The sequence below is a fragment of the Oncorhynchus masou genome, chromosome 30 (assembly GCF_036934945.1).
Source record: "Oncorhynchus masou masou isolate Uvic2021 chromosome 30, UVic_Omas_1.1, whole genome shotgun sequence".
NCBI classification, from domain to species: Eukaryota; Metazoa; Chordata; class Actinopteri; order Salmoniformes; family Salmonidae; genus Oncorhynchus; species Oncorhynchus masou.
Window position 1 is genome coordinate 16,031,169 of NC_088241.1, and position 20,322 is coordinate 16,051,490.

At 44.1% G+C, this 20,322-nt stretch overlaps 1 protein-coding gene across 1 annotated transcript; it reads right to left on the reverse strand.

Annotated features, from left to right (window-relative positions):
* Positions 1–906: 906 nt before the first annotated feature.
* LOC135522152 (thrombospondin-3a-like) lies at positions 907–18,266 on the reverse strand. The gene is made up of 22 exons (XM_064948155.1): positions 17,892–18,266; positions 16,296–16,499; positions 15,770–16,017; positions 15,298–15,400; positions 15,152–15,184; positions 14,956–15,038; positions 14,796–14,847; positions 14,519–14,667; positions 14,091–14,231; positions 13,772–13,846; positions 13,382–13,534; positions 12,806–13,024; positions 12,519–12,678; positions 12,214–12,332; positions 12,027–12,079; positions 11,293–11,474; positions 10,897–11,075; positions 10,592–10,640; positions 6,574–6,770; positions 4,919–5,091; positions 1,923–2,062; positions 907–1,806 (listed from the first exon to the last, which is right to left on the reverse strand). Exons 1-22 carry the CDS (start codon positions 17,983–17,985, stop codon positions 1,745–1,747), a joined length of 2,868 nt encoding a protein of 955 aa, XP_064804227.1. The 5' UTR covers positions 17,986–18,266; the 3' UTR covers positions 907–1,744.
* Positions 18,267–20,322: the final 2,056 nt, after the last annotated feature.

Sequence of the window (20,322 nt, forward strand, 5' to 3'; positions counted from 1 at the left end):
CTCTGAAAGTTCCCACATATTGGGATAGGAAGCAGTATTGCACAAACTCTGTATGGTCAACAAGACATAGGATGACAAATGCCTCATCATATTGCACCTATTCACACCTGAGAGAGAGTTAGTCAGGATAGAGCAAAGAGAATGAATGATCAGATTGGAATCCAGCCAGGGGTCAATAGCAGGACATCTCCAGCTTAATAGAATAATGCTTAAAATACTCCATTCTAAATGGAATCCAAATAAATGTTCAAGTCTGTCCTCAGCAGGGTAACTCGTTTTGTTGTTATTACACAAGTAGAATGGGAAGAGGTTTTATTTCACTTATGTGGTAACAAAATGCTCAACTCCATTACAAAGTAAGTTACAATGTAACAACATGTTAAAATACAGTGTTATCATTGAGTTATTACAGTGTTACTACACCGGCATAAGAATAACGTAATTAGGCTATGTGACACATAATATATGATATTAAATATAGCAAGTTCTGTACAATGTATATGGATTTTTATGACTGGCTATTATGGTGGAGCAGAGAAGCAGACTGTTGAGACAGACTGGGCAGTTCAGTCAGTTGAGCCCTGGGGTCTGTCTGCTCCTGGGAGGTATGATGACAACCACAGCACTCAGTGGTTAGATAGAGTTAGCACAAGTTTCACCACATACATCACTGACTAGATAACCTTGGAACAGCAGTGCTCACTCACAGTTGCTCTTGATTTATTTGACCGTTTTTAAAAAGTAGTATCGTTCATTAGCATTCTTGTTGTGTACAGAATCACAAAGGCCAAATAAACATATTTTTAAGAAATTCAATTCTTTATTCTTTTTTGTGGACAAACATTGTTTTGCTCTTTATTTATGCTTCTGTTGGATTAATCAGTTAAAGATGACTTAATTCATAGAAACACTTCCAATAAGGCTTTATTTCATATTCAATTACTGGGCACAAACTCAGATGTCCAGGAAAGTATACACTAGAATCCACAGAGATCCACATTTATTCAAAATAGGGACATAATTCCACTATTAAAGGCTTAACGTAATATGGCTAAATAACTGCAAGTCGACAGTCTCTTGTGACAGATCTGTTTTTTGCTGCTGAGATGACATTATCTGATCATGACAGAGTTACCAGGAGTTTCATATCCAGAGGATGTACAGTATTTATCAAATTCCCATCATCCCTGTAACGTTAGCTTATGCTTTTTATTTTACAGTTAGATATGAGATGGAAAAACACATCCTTTAACTGTTTCGTTCTTAAAACACAAAATGGAATCCATGTATTCCTATAATAGCTGTAAATACAAAAACACAAAGCACTCACACCCAACGCAACAGTCAAACTCAACGGTTAACCGCTGTCATTCACACAACCACCGTTCATACAGTGAAATTGAGGGCAAAAACAGCAACTCAAACCCAGAAGTAACACAGTCCTACATACATGAATTTTCATGTATACTTTCTTCCAAAGTCTCTGGTACCTTTTTGCTTTTCCAGTCTGGTATAATAACAATGTTGTAAATTGGTTCTTCTTCTTCCTTTACCACAACTCTGAAACCCCTCCCCTTTCACTCAATGGCAGACACAGTCACACACATTTGAACAGCAGTTGGAAGTCTGTACTGAGAGGCAGTAAGAGTGTGTGTGTGAATGTGTGTGTGAGTTTGTGTAGATAGTCAGTGCTGGACAGGTTACTCATCTACATGCCTCAGCATTCACACATCCTCGAATCATCTCACACTTTGATGTGCAGCAGGACCTGTTTGCGATATGGGTTGAAGTCGTCTGGAACAGTGTCTAATAAACAACAGATACATGAAGCAGAACATACAAGTAAATTAGTTCACTAGCATTATGTTGTTCAATAGAAGTTTCGTTAGTGGTTAGTAGCAATGTGAAGAACGGAGTCTTACCGTTGCAGCGGTAGCGCAGGTTGGACCAGATGATGTTCTCTTGGGAGAAACAGAAGACCCCCAGTCGTCCGCCTCTCATGGTAGTGTCAATCACCACGCCAGAGTCAGCCACAATCTCGGTCCCCTCATATAACTTCACCCTGCCACAGAGCGCGGGACAATGCACAAATCAGGGGACTTTTACATTCCCTTGTCATTTCTAGCCATGTTCCCTCTGGTAATTATCAAAATGAAAGTCATCCACACTGTCTTTATTTATACCACTGTCACATACCTATAACATGTGATTGTTGTGGGTAGCTGTAGTAGTTGGCATATGGTCATATAAGAGATTAGTCAAATGAAGTACCACCAAACTAAAACCCAGTGGCAAGTAACCACAGAACTCAAAATGGGTGATTTGGATGAACAGAGAAAGAGAGACAGAGAGCAAGCCCAGCCCCTGTCCCAGCCACTGCCTGAGTGAGTGCAGTGCATAGCTGCAGTGCTCCATTGACTCCTCTGCACAGCATACAAAGCAGGTGTCTCTCTGTTTGGGTCTGAATAGGGCCTCCCTGCCTCTAAAAAGACCTGTCTCTCTCTCTCCACTCTCCCCTCACTGCACCCCACTGGAGTGCCACCCCCCTCTACAAACTCCAACCCCCCAACTCTCCTTTTCTCTGGCAACTTTTTTTTATAATGGGCAGTGGCATGTATTCATGGATGCCCAGGGAAGCTAGGCTTCCCCCAAAAAATGGACAAAAAATATATATACAAAATAATGTATCTTTTGCCTCTCTGTGTTTCATAAATGTCCTTCAATTCGCAACAGGCTGAATGTATCTCATCAGAGAAAGCATCTGATCTAACGTAACAGTGCCCCTCTGTCTCAGTATGTGCAGCATATCTATCTGATGCTGTCTGGTCAGAAAGAGTATGAAGTTGTTGCTGCCCGTAGCATTGAATGCATGGGAAGCCAGCGAGCATTTGGTCTCCATTGAAAAAAAAATAAAAAAAATAGCCAATCAGTGTTGAGCAAAACTGTGTGAGCTCAACACTGAATGGTCCTGGAGCACCAAAAAAATGTGTCAAGGGAAGCCAGTTTGAATTTGGCTTCAGACTAATCACATCACAAGCCAAATATCATTATTGACAGAAAAAAACGTGAATTGTTGCATCTCCTTGTGTTGTTGTCTTCCGGTGGCTAGCTTGCTAAAATCGTCCCTTTCCTAAATTGGCAATGGATGGAGATAGGGATTTGGACTTGTGGTTTTACTTAATTATCCATACTGGCCAATGATTATAACGGCGATTATGATCCAACCATAAATTCATACATTGTCCCCAGGTAGTATGCTGGCCTGGCGCATCGTTGCCCATGAAAGGTAGTTAGTCTAACTAGCAAGCATTTTAATCAGGTAGCCTAGGACAACAAAAAGTGTGTACTATATGACAGAATTATAAGCCGTTCAGGCAACATGAAAGAGGAGGATGGAATTGTCGTTTCTCTACAAGTAGGGTGAGTCAACATGTTTTTCTACTTATCCGTTACGCAAACACACAGAAATACACACACACACAGAGAAATCAGTTACATGGACAGCCACATCATATTTAGCTTACGTTGATTGGACTAAATAGTTTTTGGTATCTTTTAGTTGTCACTGTATTAGACTAAGCATAGGTGATTAGATGATGTTGATGTTGAAATGGTGCTGGAATAGCGGAGGCAGCTCCTGTTTTCTTTGCAACTTGCGGAAACTTTCCATGGTTCTAAATCCATAAACATTACCTTGCTTGACCATGCTGTAGGTTATGTAACTGTTTGTTACATGCAATATGTTTTGTGGACTTCACCGGACAGATGTTGCTCTCCAGTTTTGTAATGAAACAAATATGTGGTTGAATTTATTCTGCCACTGTGTCTTCTTATTGTATATATATATCACACTGTCAAGACAGGCTATAGAGAAAATAAAGCAATTATCACAACACATAGGTTATATAATGGCTTTTTGTTCTGGCTTGGCTTCCCCGGTGATTTTACCCACGCATCGCTACTGATAATGGGACAGAAATGTAAGGGTTTTGAGAGATGCTCAAACACGGGTATTGGTTCAAATGAATGTGTCTTTTGAAAATGTCTAGCTGATGCTTTGTTGAGCACAATGTGGTATTTATGCCACCCAATAAAGTTGGTTTCTTAAACTATTTGCATAAGCAATATGTTCCTCGGACATGACGTCTGATTCAAGATATTCTCTTTCACTCTCAGAATTTGACAATCTGCTTGAGATTTTTCCTTATTCTGCTATGTTACTCTCAGTGCCTCTAGTCAAACTCCCTCACACTTGTTTATCTTTCTGTTTCTTTCTCTGTCTTTGATACTCTCCCTGCTCTCTCCCTCTCTCGCTTTCTCCCCCTCACCCCCACCCCCCCTTCTCTCTCTCTCTTGCTCTCTCTGTCTCTCTCAGACCCCCCACTCTACAGTAGTTTCCTCTGGATCTGCATATGAACGGGCACTCAGCAAATTCTTGCCAAGGATTTGGTTAACATGGCAACGGGGACAATAGAGGGCCAGGGGGCCCAGCCTCTCTGTAAAAGTCACAAAGAGGTTTAGGAGGGAAAAATATGGAGTATGTATTGGTGAATAGCCACCCAGTCCACCAAACTGCCACCAGCCATCTTTCTTTTTCTTTTTTTATCATCCAAGCCAAGGCAGTGTAAACTCCCTCTAGTGGTCAACAGTGGTCACACACAGCTGTGTATCACAACAGTGTCCTGTCCAGTGAGGATGAACTCAGCTTCAAGTTCAAAGCCATCGAACACATCTGCCCCCGAGTAAGTAAAAAACAATGGAATTCTGAAACATAGTTAAGCCGGTACTAAATTACTTCAGATCATAAATTCTATTGACAATAAAACAGTTACTGAACATCTGATACAAATAGAAAGTAGTAAATTAAAATCAAATAAAAAGAATAAAGAACTAAGAGAGAAAGAGGGGTGTGGCCTACCTGATGTAGCCCACCTGGGGCCTGTGGCTGAGCTGCCAGCGGTAAGACGTCTTGTCTCTCCAGCCCACATTCCGTGGGTCCGACCACAGCAGCTTCACCTCCTCGTTGGTGTCCCCTGTGTGCCACAGGGCGTTACGCAGGTACTCACCAGGCCCTGTACGGGACTTCACTGCCTGGAGGGGGACAAGAGAGAGAGACAGAGAGAGAGAGAGTTTGTTGCATATTCTGAACCCTGTAGTAGATGCTACTTTTTCCATTATTATAATTCACTGGATAACTATCAAAGGTTTTTAGAATGTCTCTCTACCACAACATGCTTTGTTGTACTTATACTACCTTTCAAAAGTGTGGGGTCACTTCGAAATGCCCTTGTTTTTTAAATAAAAGCACATTTTTTGTCCATAAAAAAAACATAAAATTGATCAGAAATACAGTCTAGGCATTGTTAATGTTATACATGACTATTGTAGCTGGAAACTGCAGATTTTTTTATGGAATTTCTACATAGGCCCATTATCAGCAACCATCACTCCTGTGTTCCAAGTGCATGTTGTGTTAGCTAATCCAAGTTTATCATTTTAAAAGGCTAATTGATCATTAGAAAACCCCTTTACAATTATGTTAGCACAGCTGAAAACTGTTGTACTGTTTAAAGAAGCAATAAAACTGGCCTTCTCTACACTAGTTGAGTATCTGGAGCATCAGCATTTGTGGGTTCGATTACAGGCTCAAATGTCCAGAAACAAAGACCTTTCTTCCGAAACTCATCAGTCTATTCCTGTTCTGAGAAATTAAGGCTATTCCATGCGAGACATTGCCAAGAAACTGAAGATCTCGTACAACGCTGTGTACTACTCCCTTCACAGAACAGCGCAATCTGGCGCTAACCAGAATGGGAGGCCCCAGTGCACAACTGAGCAAGAGGACAGGTACATTAGAGTGTCTAGTTTGAGAAATAGATGCCTCACAAGTACTCAACTGGCAGCTTCATTAAATAGTACCCACAAAACACCAGTCTCAACGTCAACAGTGAAGTGGCTGCTCCGGGATGCTGGCCTTCGAGCCTTCATTTCTCAGAACAAGAATAGACTGACGGGTTTCAGAAGAAAGGTCTTTGTTTCTGGACATTTTGAGCCTGTAATCGAACCCACAAGTGCTGATGCTCCAGATACTCAACTAGACTAAAGAAGGCAAGGTTTTATTGCTTCTTTAATCAGTATAACAGTTTTTAGCTGTGCTAACATAATTGTAAAAGGGTTTTCTAATGATCAAGTAGCCTTTTAAAATTATAAACTTGGATTAGCTAACACAACATGCCATTGGAACACATGAGTGATGGTTGCTGATAATGGGCCTCTGTACACCTATGTAGATATTCCATTAAAAAACTGCAGTTTCCCACTACAATAGTCATTTACAACATTAACAATGTCTACACTGTATTTCTGATCAATTTGATGTTATTTTACTGGACAAAACATTTGCTTTCCTTTCAAAACAAGGACATTTCGAAGTGACCCCACACTTTTGAACAGTAGTGTATATCCAACAGCAGAGTCTATCTGAAGGTGATTCTCAGGAAGTGTCCCGATTCAGCCAAGGTTCTTATCAGTAGCTCCACCTATAGGCTGCTGTGTTTGTGTCCCATCACTCACTTTGAGCTGCAGGCCAGGTTGGGCCATGGCCCTGAAGGGTGTCGACTGCCAGTAGGTCTGCTCTGTCTGTTTCCACATCACCACGTAGAAGGAAGAGGAGTCCTGGTAGCCGAAGATGAAGCCTGCATAGTCGTCGTCCGTCACCGTGTTAATGTGGAAGGTGCCCTCAAAGTCCACCCCATTGAACGCTGTGTAGCCTGGGGGAGGTTATTGCGTTGAGTCAGGTCAATTCAGTTATTGGAATTTAAAAATATACAGTACCAGTCAAACATTTGGACACACCTACTCATTCATTATTTTTACTATTTTCTACATTGTAGAATAATAATGGAGACATCAAAACTATGAAACAACACATATGGAATCATGTAGTAAGCAAAAACGTGTTAAACAAATCAAAATCTATTTTATATTTGAGATTCTTCAAAGTGACCACCCTTTGCCTCGATGACAGCTTTGCAGACTCTTGGCATTCTCTCAACCAGCTTCATGAGGTAGTCACCTGGAATGCATTTCAAGTAGCCGGTGGGCCATGTTAAAAGTTCATTTGTGGAATCTTAATGCGTTTGAGCCAATCAGGTAGTGGTGGTATACAGAAGACAGCACTATTTGGTAAAAGACCAAGTCCATATTATGGCAAGAACAGCTCAAATAAGCAAAGAGAAACAACAGTCCATCATTACTTTAAGACATGGAGGTCAGTCAATGCGTAAACTTTCAAGAACTTTAAAAGTTTATTCAAGTGCAGTTGCAGAAACCATCAAGCGCTATGATGAAACTGACTTTCATGAGGACTTCCACAGGAAAAAAAGACTCAGAATTATCTCTGCTGCAGAGGATAAGTTCATTAGAGTTACCAGCCTCAGAAATTGCATCCCAAATTAATGCTTCACAGAGTTCAAATGACATCTCAACATCAACTGTTCAGAGGAGACTGTGTGAATCAGGCCTTCCTACTCGGATGGTATCGCGCCGTCCCAACCTTCGCTCTCTCTCCCCCGCTACTCTCTCCTCTTCCATCCTATCATCTCTTCCCTCTGCTCATACCTTCCCCAACCTATCTCCTGATTCTGCCTCCTCAACCCTCCTCTCTTCCCTTTCTGCATCCTTTGACTCTCTATGTCCCCTATCCTCCAGGCCGGCTCGGTCCTCCCCTCCCGCTCCGTGGCTCGACGACTCATTGCGAGCTCACAGAACAGTGCTCAGGGCAGCCGAGCGGAAATGGAGGAAAACTCGCCTCCCTGCGGACCTGGCATCCTTTCACTCCCTCCTCTCTACATTTTCCTCCTCTGTCTCTGCTGCTAAAGCCACTTTCTTCCACTCTAAATTCCAAGCATCTGCCTCTAACCCTAGGAAGCTCTTTGCCACCTTCTCCTCCCTCCTGAATCCTCCTCCCCTCCCCCCTCCTCCCTCTCTGCAGATGACTTCGTCAACCATTTTGAAAAGAAGGTCGACGACATCCGATCCTCGTTTGCTAAGTCAAACGACACCGCTGGTTCTGCTCACACTGCCCTACCCTGTGCTCTGACCTCTTTCTCCCCTCTCTCTCCAGATGAAATCTCGCTTCTTGTGACGGCCGGCCGCCCAACAACCTGCCCGCTTGACCCTATCCCCTCCTCTCTTCTCCAGACCATTTCCGGAGACCTTCTCCCTTACCTCACCTCGCTCATCAACTCATCCCTGACCGCTGGCTACGTCCCTTCCGTCTTCAAGAGAGCGAGAGTTGCACCCCTTCTGAAAAAACCTACACTCGATCCCTCCGATGTCAACAACTACAGACCAGTATCCCTTCTTTCTTTTCTCTCCAAAACTCTTGAACGTGCCGTCCTTGGCCAGCTCTCCCGCTATCGCTCTCAGAATGACCTCCTTGATCCAAATCAGTCAGGTTTCAAGACTAGTCATTCAACTGAGACTGCTCTTCTCTGTATCACGGAGGCCCTCCGCACTGCTAAAGCTAACTCTCTCTCCTCTGCTCTCATCCTTCTAGACCTATAGGCTGTCTTCGATACTGTGAACCATCAGATCCTCCTCTCCACCCTCTCCGAGTTGGGCATCTCCGGCGCGGCCCACGCTTGGATTGCGTCCTACCTGACAGGTCGCTCCTACCAGGTGGCGTGGCGAGAATCTGTCTCCTCGCCACGCGCTCTCACCACTGGTGTCCCCCAGGGCTCTGTTCTAGGCCCTCTCCTATTCTCGCTATACACCAAGTCACTTGGCTCTGTCATAACCTCACATGGTCTCTCCTATCATTGTTATGCAGACGACACAATTAATCTTCTCCTTTCCCCTTCTGATGACCAGGTCGCATCTCTGCATGTCTGGCAGACATATCAGTGTGGATGACGGATCACCACCTCAAGCTGAACCTCGGCAAGACGGAGCTGCTCTTCCTCCCGGGGAAGGACTGCCCGTTCCATGATCTCGCCATCACGGTTGACAACTCCATTGTGTCCTCCTCCCAGAGCGCTAAGAACCTTGGCGTGATCCTGGACAACACCCTGTCGTTCTCAACTAACATCAAGGCGGTGGCCCGTTCCTGTAGGTTCATGCTCTACAACATCCGCAGAGTACGACCCTGCCTCACACAGGAAGCGGCGCAGGTCCTAATCCAGGCACTTGTCATCTCCCTTCTGGATTACTGCAACTCGCTGTTGGCTGGGCTCCCTGCCTGTGCCATTAAACCCCTACAACTCATCCAGAACGCCGCAGCCCGTCTGGTGTCCAACCTTCCCAAGTTCTCTCACGTCACCCCGCTCCTCCGCTCTCTCCACTGGCTTCCAGTTGAACCGCATCCGCTACAAGACCATGGTGCTTGCCTACGGAGCTGTGAGGGGAACGGCACCGCAGTACCTCCAGGCTCTGATCAGGCCCTACACCCAAACAAGTGCACTGCGTTCATCCACCTCTGGCCTGCTCGCCTCCCTACCACTGAGGAAGTACAGTTCCCGCTCAGCCCAGTCAAAACTGTTCGCTGCTCTGGCCCCCAATGGTGGAACAAACTCCTCACGACGCCAGGACAGCGGAGTCAATCACCACCTTCCGGAGACACCTGAAACCCCACCTCTTCAAGGAATACCTAGGATAGGATAAAGTAATCCTTCTCACCCCCCTTAAATGATTTAGATGCACTATTGTAAAGTGGCTGTTCCACTGGATGTCAGAAGGTGAATTCACCAATTTGTAAGTCGCTCTGGATAAGAGCGTCTGCTAAATGACTTAAATGTAATGTAAATGTAAATGCAATGGTCAATTTTCTGCAAAGAAACCACTACTAAAGGGCACCAATAAGAAGAAGAGACTTGCTTGGGCCAAGAAACATGAGCAGTGGACATTAGACAGGTGGACATTTGTCCTTTGGTGGGATGAGTACACATTTGAGATGTTTGGATCCAACCACAATCTCTGCATGTGTGGTTCCCACCTTGAAGCATGGAGGAGGAGGTGTGATGGTGTGGGGGTGCTTTGCTGGTGACACTGTCAGTGATTTATTTAGAATTCAAGGCACACTTAACCAGCATGGCTAACACAGCAGTCTGCAGAGATACGCCATCCCATCTGGTTTGCGCTTGGTGGGATTATCCTTTGTTTTTCAACAGGACAATGGCCCAACACACCTCCAGGCTGTGTAAGGGCTATTTTACCAAGAAGGAGAGTGATAGAGTGCTGCATCAGATGACCTGGCCTCCACAATCACCCAACCTAAACCCAATTGAGATGGTTTGGGATGAGTTAGACCGCAGAGTGAAGAAAAAGCAGCCAACAAGTGCTCAGCATATGTGGGAACTCCTTCAAGACTGTTGGAAAAGCATTCCAGGTGAAGCTGGTTGAGAATGCCCTTGAATGAGTAGGTGTGTCCAAACTTTTGACTGGTACTGAATATATTTCTTTCCAGGACCTTTTCAATACACAGCTATACTCAAATCACTGTATAGGCCAGAATTTGAGTAATTCTATTGAGAATACATCACAGGACCAGAACAAGAAGTAACAAACATCATAACTCATAACATCAACTTACCCACAGCTAAACCAGGATCACTGTTCATGGTCTGAACTATTTCCATGCCCTGCAATAAAAGAGGATTCGCTAATATCATAATCCGTATCCACAATGAATCATACATAAAAGCATGACAAATATGCACAATGCAATATACCATGCTTTAGTCTGTAGTCAATGCACTAGCATAGGCCTATTTATAATAACCATAATAGTCCTCCTTGTAAACTGATTTCAGAGTAGGAGGATAACCTTAAAGGGATATTTCAGCCTACAATCAAAGTTGTTCATGTGTTGAGCCAAAGAGGGAGGTCAAGGGTCACCTGATTGAGCACCACCCAATTGGGATCGATCTGGGCATCGCCCTCTGGATCCAGAATGACTGTCTGATAGGCTCTGAAGTCTGTCAGAGTGACCTCTGAACTCTCAGGGCACACATCAATCAGATCCCAGACTGAATCGTTGTCAAAGTCGTTCTCACACACGTCGCCCACCCCGTTACCTGGGAGAGGAGAGGGAGATGGCCATAGTAAGACAGAGGGGCACTTTTGAAGCATGTAGCGATGCAGAAGTAAAAAATAAGCTAAAACTTGAACATTGAACTGTCCCTTTAACGGTTGGTTACTGTTAAAGGGATAGTTCACTGTTCAAGTTTTAATAACGGTTGGTTACTGTTAAAGGGATAGTTCACTGTTCAAGTTTTAATAACGGTTGGTTACTGTTAGAATCTTTCTGGTTGGGGTTGGTGATAAGTCTGCAGTTGTCTTGAATGTCTGGGATCCCGTCATTGTCATCGTCATCGTCACAGTCGTCCCCAAGGCCATCGTTGTCCGAGTCCAGCTGGGAGCTGTTGGGATGGTCAGGGCAGTTGTCCCTGGAGTCCTGGTGACCGTCCCCATCCCTGGAACACACATAGACGCATTGGAATTCAGTTAAACTCCTAGGATGGGATTTAATTCAAGGAGTGCTCTAGCACAGTTCACTAGACAACCGACAATGCGCCTTAGGCATTTTAAACAGCGTTCATGGTAAATGCTGCGCATGTCGGCTCAATCGTAAATTACCTTTTAAAATCCGGTATAGTGCGCTGCCCTATAACGCGCCTTGCATTGAATCCTGGCCCAAGTCATGTTATGTTCACTTATTTTGTTTGTACCGAAATAGTTTGTGTTTTTTTGATCACCTAGAAAAACACCATCAGGAAGTTCTAACTGCAGCATAAAAACAAGCCCCAGCAGGTGTGTGTGTCTTCTTGTAAATCCCAGCAGGTGTGTGTGTCTACTTGTAAATCCCAGCAGGTGTAAAGTGAGTGTGTTTTTTTGTGAATATGAGCGCAGCAGGTGCATGTATATGTGTGTTAGGCACAGCAAGTGTAGCGCTGTGTGACAGCTGTAGCACTGTGAGTGCAGTTTGTGTGTGTTTGTGTGCGTGCATGTTGAAGTCAGAGACTCACGTGTCCTGGTCAGTGTCACACACATCTCCCACCAGGTCATTGTCAATGTCCGTCTAGGGGGAGAGGGTCAGAATAAACCAAAGACAAGACAAATGAGCAGCCTAAACCCCTGTTTCAGCCAAGAGTGGCTGAAAATCTTCTGTAGATCCACATTTTGGGAGTTGGGGGTGTGTGAAGGTTATTTTACCTGCATGGGATTGCTGATCTCAGGGCAGCTGTCGCAGGCGTCTCCTACCCCGTCTCCATCCCTGTCTGTCTGCATGGGGTTGGGGACCTTGGGGCAGTTGTCCAGCACGTTGGGGATACCTGAACACAAGGGTAAGACAGGGGGGAGACATGAGGACCATCACCTAGTTGCTTAGATTTGCTATGTTAACAATGAGTGTAATGCCAACTTCAACGGCGGCCCACAAAAAGGTCTCCCGGACATCTTGCCGTTTATGTGTGAGTAAAATTGTGAGTGTGTGCGCACGCATCTGTGTGAATACACACCATCTCCATCTATGTCATTGTCACAGGCGTCTCCTTGCCCATTGCTGTCTGTATCCTTCTGGTCAATGTTAGGGACATTGGGACAGTTGTCACAGGCGTCACCGAAAGAGTCTGTGTCCGAGTTCTGCTGATCTTTGTTGGGTTCTAGTCGACAGTTATCCTGCAAAATATAACAGTTATGGTCATGAGAAAAAATTAGAAACAATGACTTACAATCATACAAGTTATATTATCACACACATACACCCAGATACAATTACGACAGATGGTCTGAGATGGAAACACACCTCCACATTCTTGATGCCATCCCCATCTGCGTCCTCGTCACACTGGTCTCCGATGCCATCGTTGTCTGCGTCCTCCTGGCCTGAGTTGGGTGTGTAAACACAGTTGTCCTGTTTACAGTGCTTGTCATTGTCCATACAGGGCAGAGAGCGGTCTGGGTATCCATCAATGTCTGTATCTGTGCCACAAGTGTTCCCGTTACCGGCCCAGCCAATGTTGCACTGGAGAATGGAAGAAAAGAGAGCATTTTAAAACAAACCTACAATACATCTATAACAGGGGTGGGCAATTCCAGTCCTTGAGGGCCTGATTGGTGTCACAGTTTTGTCCCAGCTCCAGCTAACACACCTGACTTCAATATTCAACTAATCATGATCTTCAGTTTAGAATGCAATTTGATTAATCAGCTGTGTTTGCTAGGGATGGAGAAAAAGTGTGACCCCAATCAGGTCCTTGAGGACTGGAATTGCCCAGCCAAGATCTATAAAGTAGTATTTAGAGTTTGGCAGTATAGTGCAGTGTGGCTCCTCTTTTCCTGTCCAGGAGGGCAAAGATAGTAAAAGACCACTGTTTCTTACCGCACAGGACACCTCTCCGTTCCTCTCTATAATGCAGTGGGCGTTGGCATCACAGGGGTTAAAGCTGAGTGTGGCACAGGACCTACGGGGCACGCAGCCCACTGTCTGGTTCCCCAGGTAACCCACCTTACAGCCACCACATCTGAACGAGCCCTGGGAGAGAAAGAGAGAAGGAGAGGTGGGAGAGAGAGAGAGAGAGAGAGAGAAGGGTGGAGAGGGAAAGAGAGATGGGGGAGAGAAAGGGGGAAGGGAGAGAGAACAGCTTTACTACACAGCAGCTCTAGAGTACCCTCATATGATCACAAGAGGGCGATGTCTCGTTTGTGAAGATTTGACGCTGTACATGCATTGTAATAAACATCTTCACATTGGAAAAGGGTTTCTACTTACGATGGTGTTGGTACACATGGAGTGGGGCACACAGGCATTGGCAACTTCAATACACTCATCGATGTCTACACACTCCTATAGACAAAACCACAGCAAGGTGTGTGAGGAAGAAAAAAGACAATAGGGAATTATGGATTATGTCAATAAGGAAAAAAGTGATAGTGTGTGTGTGTGTGTGTGTGTGTGTGTGTGTGTGTGTGTGTGTGTGTGTGTGTGTGTGTGTGTGTGTGTGTGTGTGTGTGTGTGTGTGTGTGTGTGTGTGTGTGTGTGTGTGTGAGTGAGTGAGTGAGTGAGTGAGTGAGTGAGTGAGTGTGTGTACCTGCTTGTGGTACTTGGCGTACTCCAGTCCGACCCCAAAGAGGGGTGGGCCCCAGAGACCAGGGGGGCAGAGCTCACAGCTAAAACCCTTCACTGTGTTTATACACGCACCTGGAGAGTAGCAGGGCTGGGCTATGGAACACTGAGACAAGTTAGAGACACAGAGAATAGAAATAGAGAAAGAACAGAGAGTGGGGGAGACGAGAGAGAAATAGACAGAGATAAGTGGTAAAGTAGGGGCTCTTTGAAATAAGAGCCGTGCTGAGTACAGTACTTGAAGTGACTCTGTCTATTTTGACAGCTCAGCTGTCACCCTAAAAGCCTTGTCAATTCACATTTCATTCAACTGTGAGCTTGAGGCAGTGTAAAAACCACAATTTAAAACCCGGCCAGGCTAATTTCCATTTCCTGTCTGTTATTGTGTTATACCTCGTCAATGTCCTGGCAGTGGGTTCCGTTGCCCATCATGCCCTCTGGGCAGGGACCACAGCGGTACCCTGGGTAGTCAAAGGTCTCCATGCAGGAGACACCCTTAAAACAGGGGTTGGGGGAGCAGGGGGAACGAGGGTCGTGGAAGCCTGGAGGTCAACACACAGTTGGTTTAGGTTTTGTTGTGTATTTAAGAGCGAGACAAGAATAGGGAACATGAGGAATGGGTCAAATTTTCCATACATATTGTTTGTTTTTTCCATGGCTGTTCACTCACCACACACTTGGCACTCCAGAATGGTGTTCCTAATCAGGGACATCTCCTTTACCTGGAGAAGGAGAGGACATCAGTGAAAATGCACAATCACATACAGTATGCAGACACACACACATGCTGCATGCATACACTTGTACAAACCCACACACACACAACCCACCTGCTCTCTAATGTCCTCTCGCAGCTCTCCTAGGATCTGGTTAAAGATGATTAGCTGACCAATCAGAGCCTTAGTGTGGTCACCTGACATACAATACCCACAGAATGCCAAATCATTGTCAAGTAAAGCCAACACACATTTCCATAAGACATTGATTCCACTGTATACTTGAAAAGAGACATTTGGATACACTCACCTAGAATGGAGTTCACTTCTGCAGTCGCACCGACTGTAAGAAGAGGAAAAGGACTCTAGGTTGAAACATGTTCAGGATACACATCTGATTAACTTTTTTCATAACGGACTTCATCTTGGAAAGTCATATAGTGATTTTGGACACACCTGTGTTGTAGACTGATGAATCCCCCTGGAATGGACAGTCTGCCAGGGCACCTGCTTTGGCCACACTGCCCCCTAGCGCCATTTTGAGGGACTCCACAGCGCCCTGTAATGGGAGAAGCTTGGATCACACCATGCTGTGGTTGAAGCTGCTATTAATGATATGATTTTAAATGACAGCTGTTGCTATGGTTAAAGGTAGTCAAAGAGGACCAACTCTCAATTAAAAGTTGCCTCCACTCCTCATCTGCTCCACTTCATCTACACTGATGTGAAAGACCTTGACAGGTGAAAGCTAATTTCCAGTAAGCATCCACCATATTGCTTCACCCTGTGTTTTCAAATAAGTGCAGACTGAGGATAGGAGACGAGGAGAGAAAGCCACGTTGGGCTATTGAGATGAAGCCCTGGCCCCTAGTTAAAGGGGCATGGGATTTACTTGAGACTTAGTGTCAGACTCAGTGCTCCTTGTCACCTGTAGCCTTGCGTAGGCCTTGAAGCCATTACGAATCTCCACCTTCTCCGCAGAGAGAGGGACCAATGGAGGGAGGCCCTGGCTGGAGTCAGCCAATCGACAATTGACGTAGAGCTCCAGGTGTAGGTTGTCTCTGCGCAGGCCTCCAACCCGGAGAATAATGGAGTGTGTGCGACCATCAGCCAGGTTTGCGCTCTGGAGGTTCACTGTGTGAATTTTGCCATCCTCCCTCACGTAACGCACCAGAGCTATGAGAGAGGGTAACGGGGAGAATAAAAAATTTAAAAAAGGATTTACTGAACAAGGAAAGGTAACTAATAACAGCAAAAGAAGAACAAGGAGAAAAAAGTCAAACAGATACAAAAAAAGGGGGGTGGAAAAAGGGAAACTTGATGGACAGATTGATATTCATGTGAACACTTTTAAATACTAAAGGTGGTTTGAGACGGAGTTAGTTGTACGCTCCGTCACAGAGAAACTGGGAAATAGTTCATTCTGGTTTAATCAGTGGGTGAGAGTGAAGTACCTTTGTTGATCTTTCCCATGATGGCCAGCTCCAGGTACTTCTTGTTCTCCTCTTTGCTGTAGAGGCCCAGCAGCACCCCTCCCATCTTGGGAGGCAGGCGGAATGTGGACACGATGTAGATGTCACTGAGCACACTCATGGCACCTGTCACCTTCTCCACCGCAGACACACTGCTCTTGGAGTCCAGGGTTAGCATGTCAATGACTGGAGAGGGGGTGGGGAGAGAGAGATAATGAAAGAGGGGATGACAGAGAGAGATAATGAAGAGAGAGGGTATCTATCTACCATGTTCCCTGATCAAAGGCTCTCATCCAGTCCCATGACGACGCTTCACCTTTGACCCTTGCCCAGGTATATGAGGACACCTGTTGAGTGACTAGTTGACATCTCTGAAGCAACATCTAACTTAACAATAGCAAGTCTGACTCTTATTATAACCACATCCCTTATGAAGACTCCTTAAGAAACAAGTTTTACAAGTTGTTTAATTTCACTAATAAATCCCCATCTACAGTTTAAATGTTTGTTTAATAGGCAGATAGTACAGTGTTATAACACTGAAAGTACAAATACATAGTACATTTCAACTATTCTCTTATACATATTTTTCTATTTAATTTCTCTTCCTATGACTATGAATTTATCTCTGTATTTATTGTCTTTTGTAAACTATGCACCAATACAGAATTCATTTACTTCCATCAATTTTAGCAGTGGCATTCCTGAACATCATCACAGAGAACTTCATAGTGCCAAAAGTCAAAGCCCATGCTGACACATTGCTGGATATTAAAACCCAGGAGGAAACAAAAGAGAGAGGAATTAAAGGAACAGGACTGGCTGCTTTCTGGCTCTTAGTAAGAAGGCTTTCCCCTTCCTCTCTCTCTGTCTCTCTCTCTCTCTCTCGCTATTATTTCTGACACCTCCTCGCCCATTCACACACTGGTTTGGACAATGAGGTTTGGCAATGATCAGGATTTCTGCCAAAAACAGGCTGTGAGCACTCAAGGGGGAAAGAGGGGAATAGGGGGAAAGTCAGCCAAGGAAGTCAGAAAATAGTTGGCCTCGCACGTTCTCTGTTCCTGTATATGTCATAAAGAATACAAGTGGAGGAGAATATCAGTTATGACATGGGGAAGGAAAAAACTGGTCATCTCAAAAAAGAAAGAAAAGAGAGAGGAAATATGAATGATCAATTAGAAATAATATTAAATATTATTCCTGTATGAAATGGAAAATAAATAACCTAATTAACCGGCAGTGAAACATGACCAACATAACCAAGATGAATGAGACAACAGATGATAGAAAGTATCCTATAGAGATAAAACAGCACATTTCAAGCCATAAAGGGGTGAAAGAAAAACGTTGCGCCCTGTGTGTGGAGTGTTTTACGCTCGACTTGGAAATTGTTATAGAGTTCGCACACACTTCTAAAACTACAGTTTTAACTAATATTATATGGCAGAACAAAGTGAAGTCCCAGACCAAAAACTGTCTGCATCAATTAATTTCGAAAACACACTTCCACCTAATTGAATTAGATGATTCACAAAATGCGCACTCCTATGAGTGAGTCAGTATTATTGGTTTTACCTTGCATATCTTTCTGATCCATTGGCTCACATGTTGCAATGAATAGAAATATGGATAGAGCCAGAAAAGTTGGCACATCGCGCCTCGCACCCATGTCCCAAGAAACGGTGCGGGAAAGTTGACACGAAAGTCAACAGGAGTAAATAAATATCCGCCGAGAGTCCACTTTGATGTTTATGAATGGAGCTTTATTTCAAAGTGAAAAATATAAGTCTGCAGGGTGAGTTGACCGCAGAATGTAGGTTCAAGAGCCGTTACAAATGTCGACTGGCTTCCTACAGGCGCGCTCCGGCCAAGTCCTTCGTTCGCGCAGAGTGGATGTGACAGTGAGCAAGGGAGTTCATTCGCCTGCTATAACCTGAGGCGTGCGGGGTGTCAAACTTTCTCAATTCTCATGTTATACAGCCATAATCTAGGCTGTGCCGGTAGTCTATACAGTAATTAATCTGCTATAACGTTATTTATAGCAGGGGTGTTCAACTCTTACCCTATGAAGTATGTTGTACCTAATAATTAATTGCACCCACCTGGTGTCCCAAGTCGAAATAAGTCCCTGATTAGAAGGGAACAATGAAAGAACACAGGTAGAACTGGCTTCGAGATCCAGAGTTGATTTTGAGGGGCCTATAGCCTTAAGTAGGCTATGTACTTCAAACATATCAGGCTATCCTCCCTGGGCAGGAAGATAAAAGAGGGTAAGGAAAGAAGAACAAAACAGAAAAACAAACAAGATGTCACAAAATGGTTCACATGTGTTTCCATGATATTAAGGTCTACTAAACTAACATTTGGAATTGTTTTAAGATGGTAATACCATGGATCATTTAGCTATTGGATTTTAAATTTTACACCTTTAGGAATGGCTATCAAATATATGTATATATACAGTTGAAGTCGGAAATTTACATACAAATAGGTTGGCATCAATTAAAACTCGTTTTTCAACCACTCCCCAAATTTCTTGTTAGCAAACTATAGTTTTGGCAAGTCGGTTAGGACATCTACTTTGTGCATGACACAAGTCATTTTTCCAACCATTGATTACAGACAGATTATTTCACTTACAATTCACTGTATCACAATTCCAGTGGGTCAGAAGTTTACATACACTAAGTTGATTGTGCATTTAAACAGCTTGGAAAATGCCAGAAAATTATGTCATGGCTTTAGAAGCTTCTGATAGGCTAATTGGCATCATTTGAGTCCATTGGAGGTGTACCTGTGGATGTATTTCAAGGCCTACCTTCAAACTCAGTCCCTCTTTGCTTGACATCATGGGAAAATCAAAAGAAATCAGCCAAGACCCCAGAAAAAAATTGTAGACCTCCACAAGTCTGGTTCAAGCCTGAAGGTACCACGTTCATCTGTACAAACAATAGTACGCAAGTATAAACCGCTCAGGAAGGAGACACGTTCTGTCTCCTAGAGATGAACATACTTTGGTGTGAAAAGTGCAAATCAATCCCAGAACAACAGCAAAGGAACTTGTGAAGATGCTGGAGGAAACAGGTACAAAAGTATCTATATCCACAGTAAAACTAGTCCTATATCGACATAACCTGAAAGGCCGCTCAGCAAGGAAGAAACCACTGCTCCAAAACCGCCATAAAAAAGACAGACTACGGATTGCAACTGCACATGGGGACAAAGATCGTACTTTTTGGAGAAATGTCCTCTGGTCTGATGAAACAAAAATAGAACTGTTTGACCATAATGACCATTGTGATGTTTGGAGGAAAAAGGGGGATGCTTGCAAACCAAAGATCACCATCCCAACCGTGATGCACGGGTGTGGCAGCATGATTTTGTGGGGGTGCTTTGCTGCAGGAGGGACAGGTGCACTTCACAAAATAGATGGCATCATGAGGGGGGGAAATTATGTGGAGATATTGATGCAACAGCTCAAGACATCAAGTTAAAGCTTGGTCGCAAATGAGTCTTCCAAATGGACAACGACCCCAAGCATACTTCCAAAGTTGTGGCAAAATGGCTTAAGGACAACCAACCAATGCCTCTGCTGATTCTTCAGCTATTGTATGCAGTAATCATGTGCCTATGAACCAGATTTATACTGTTAGCACGGAGGCGGTGTGGCCTTGTAGGATGTCCACTGTTTACAGCTCACCCTGCACTAACATAAATAACATGAGCATATCTACTTCTGCTAAACTTCCCAGTAAAGCAAGGAAAATAGTAAGCATCCAAGAAAAGAGTTCCAAATAGCTTGTTAAGAAACAAAGTTAACAAAATAAATAATTTGCTAGTAACAGATGACATTCATACTCTGACTATCTCTGAAACTCACTTATAATAGATAATAACTTTGATGATACAGCGGTAGCAATACACGGTTATATCATTGACAGAAAAGACAGAAATGCCAATGGTGGAGGTGTTGCTGTTTATATTCAGAACAACATTCCTGTAAAGC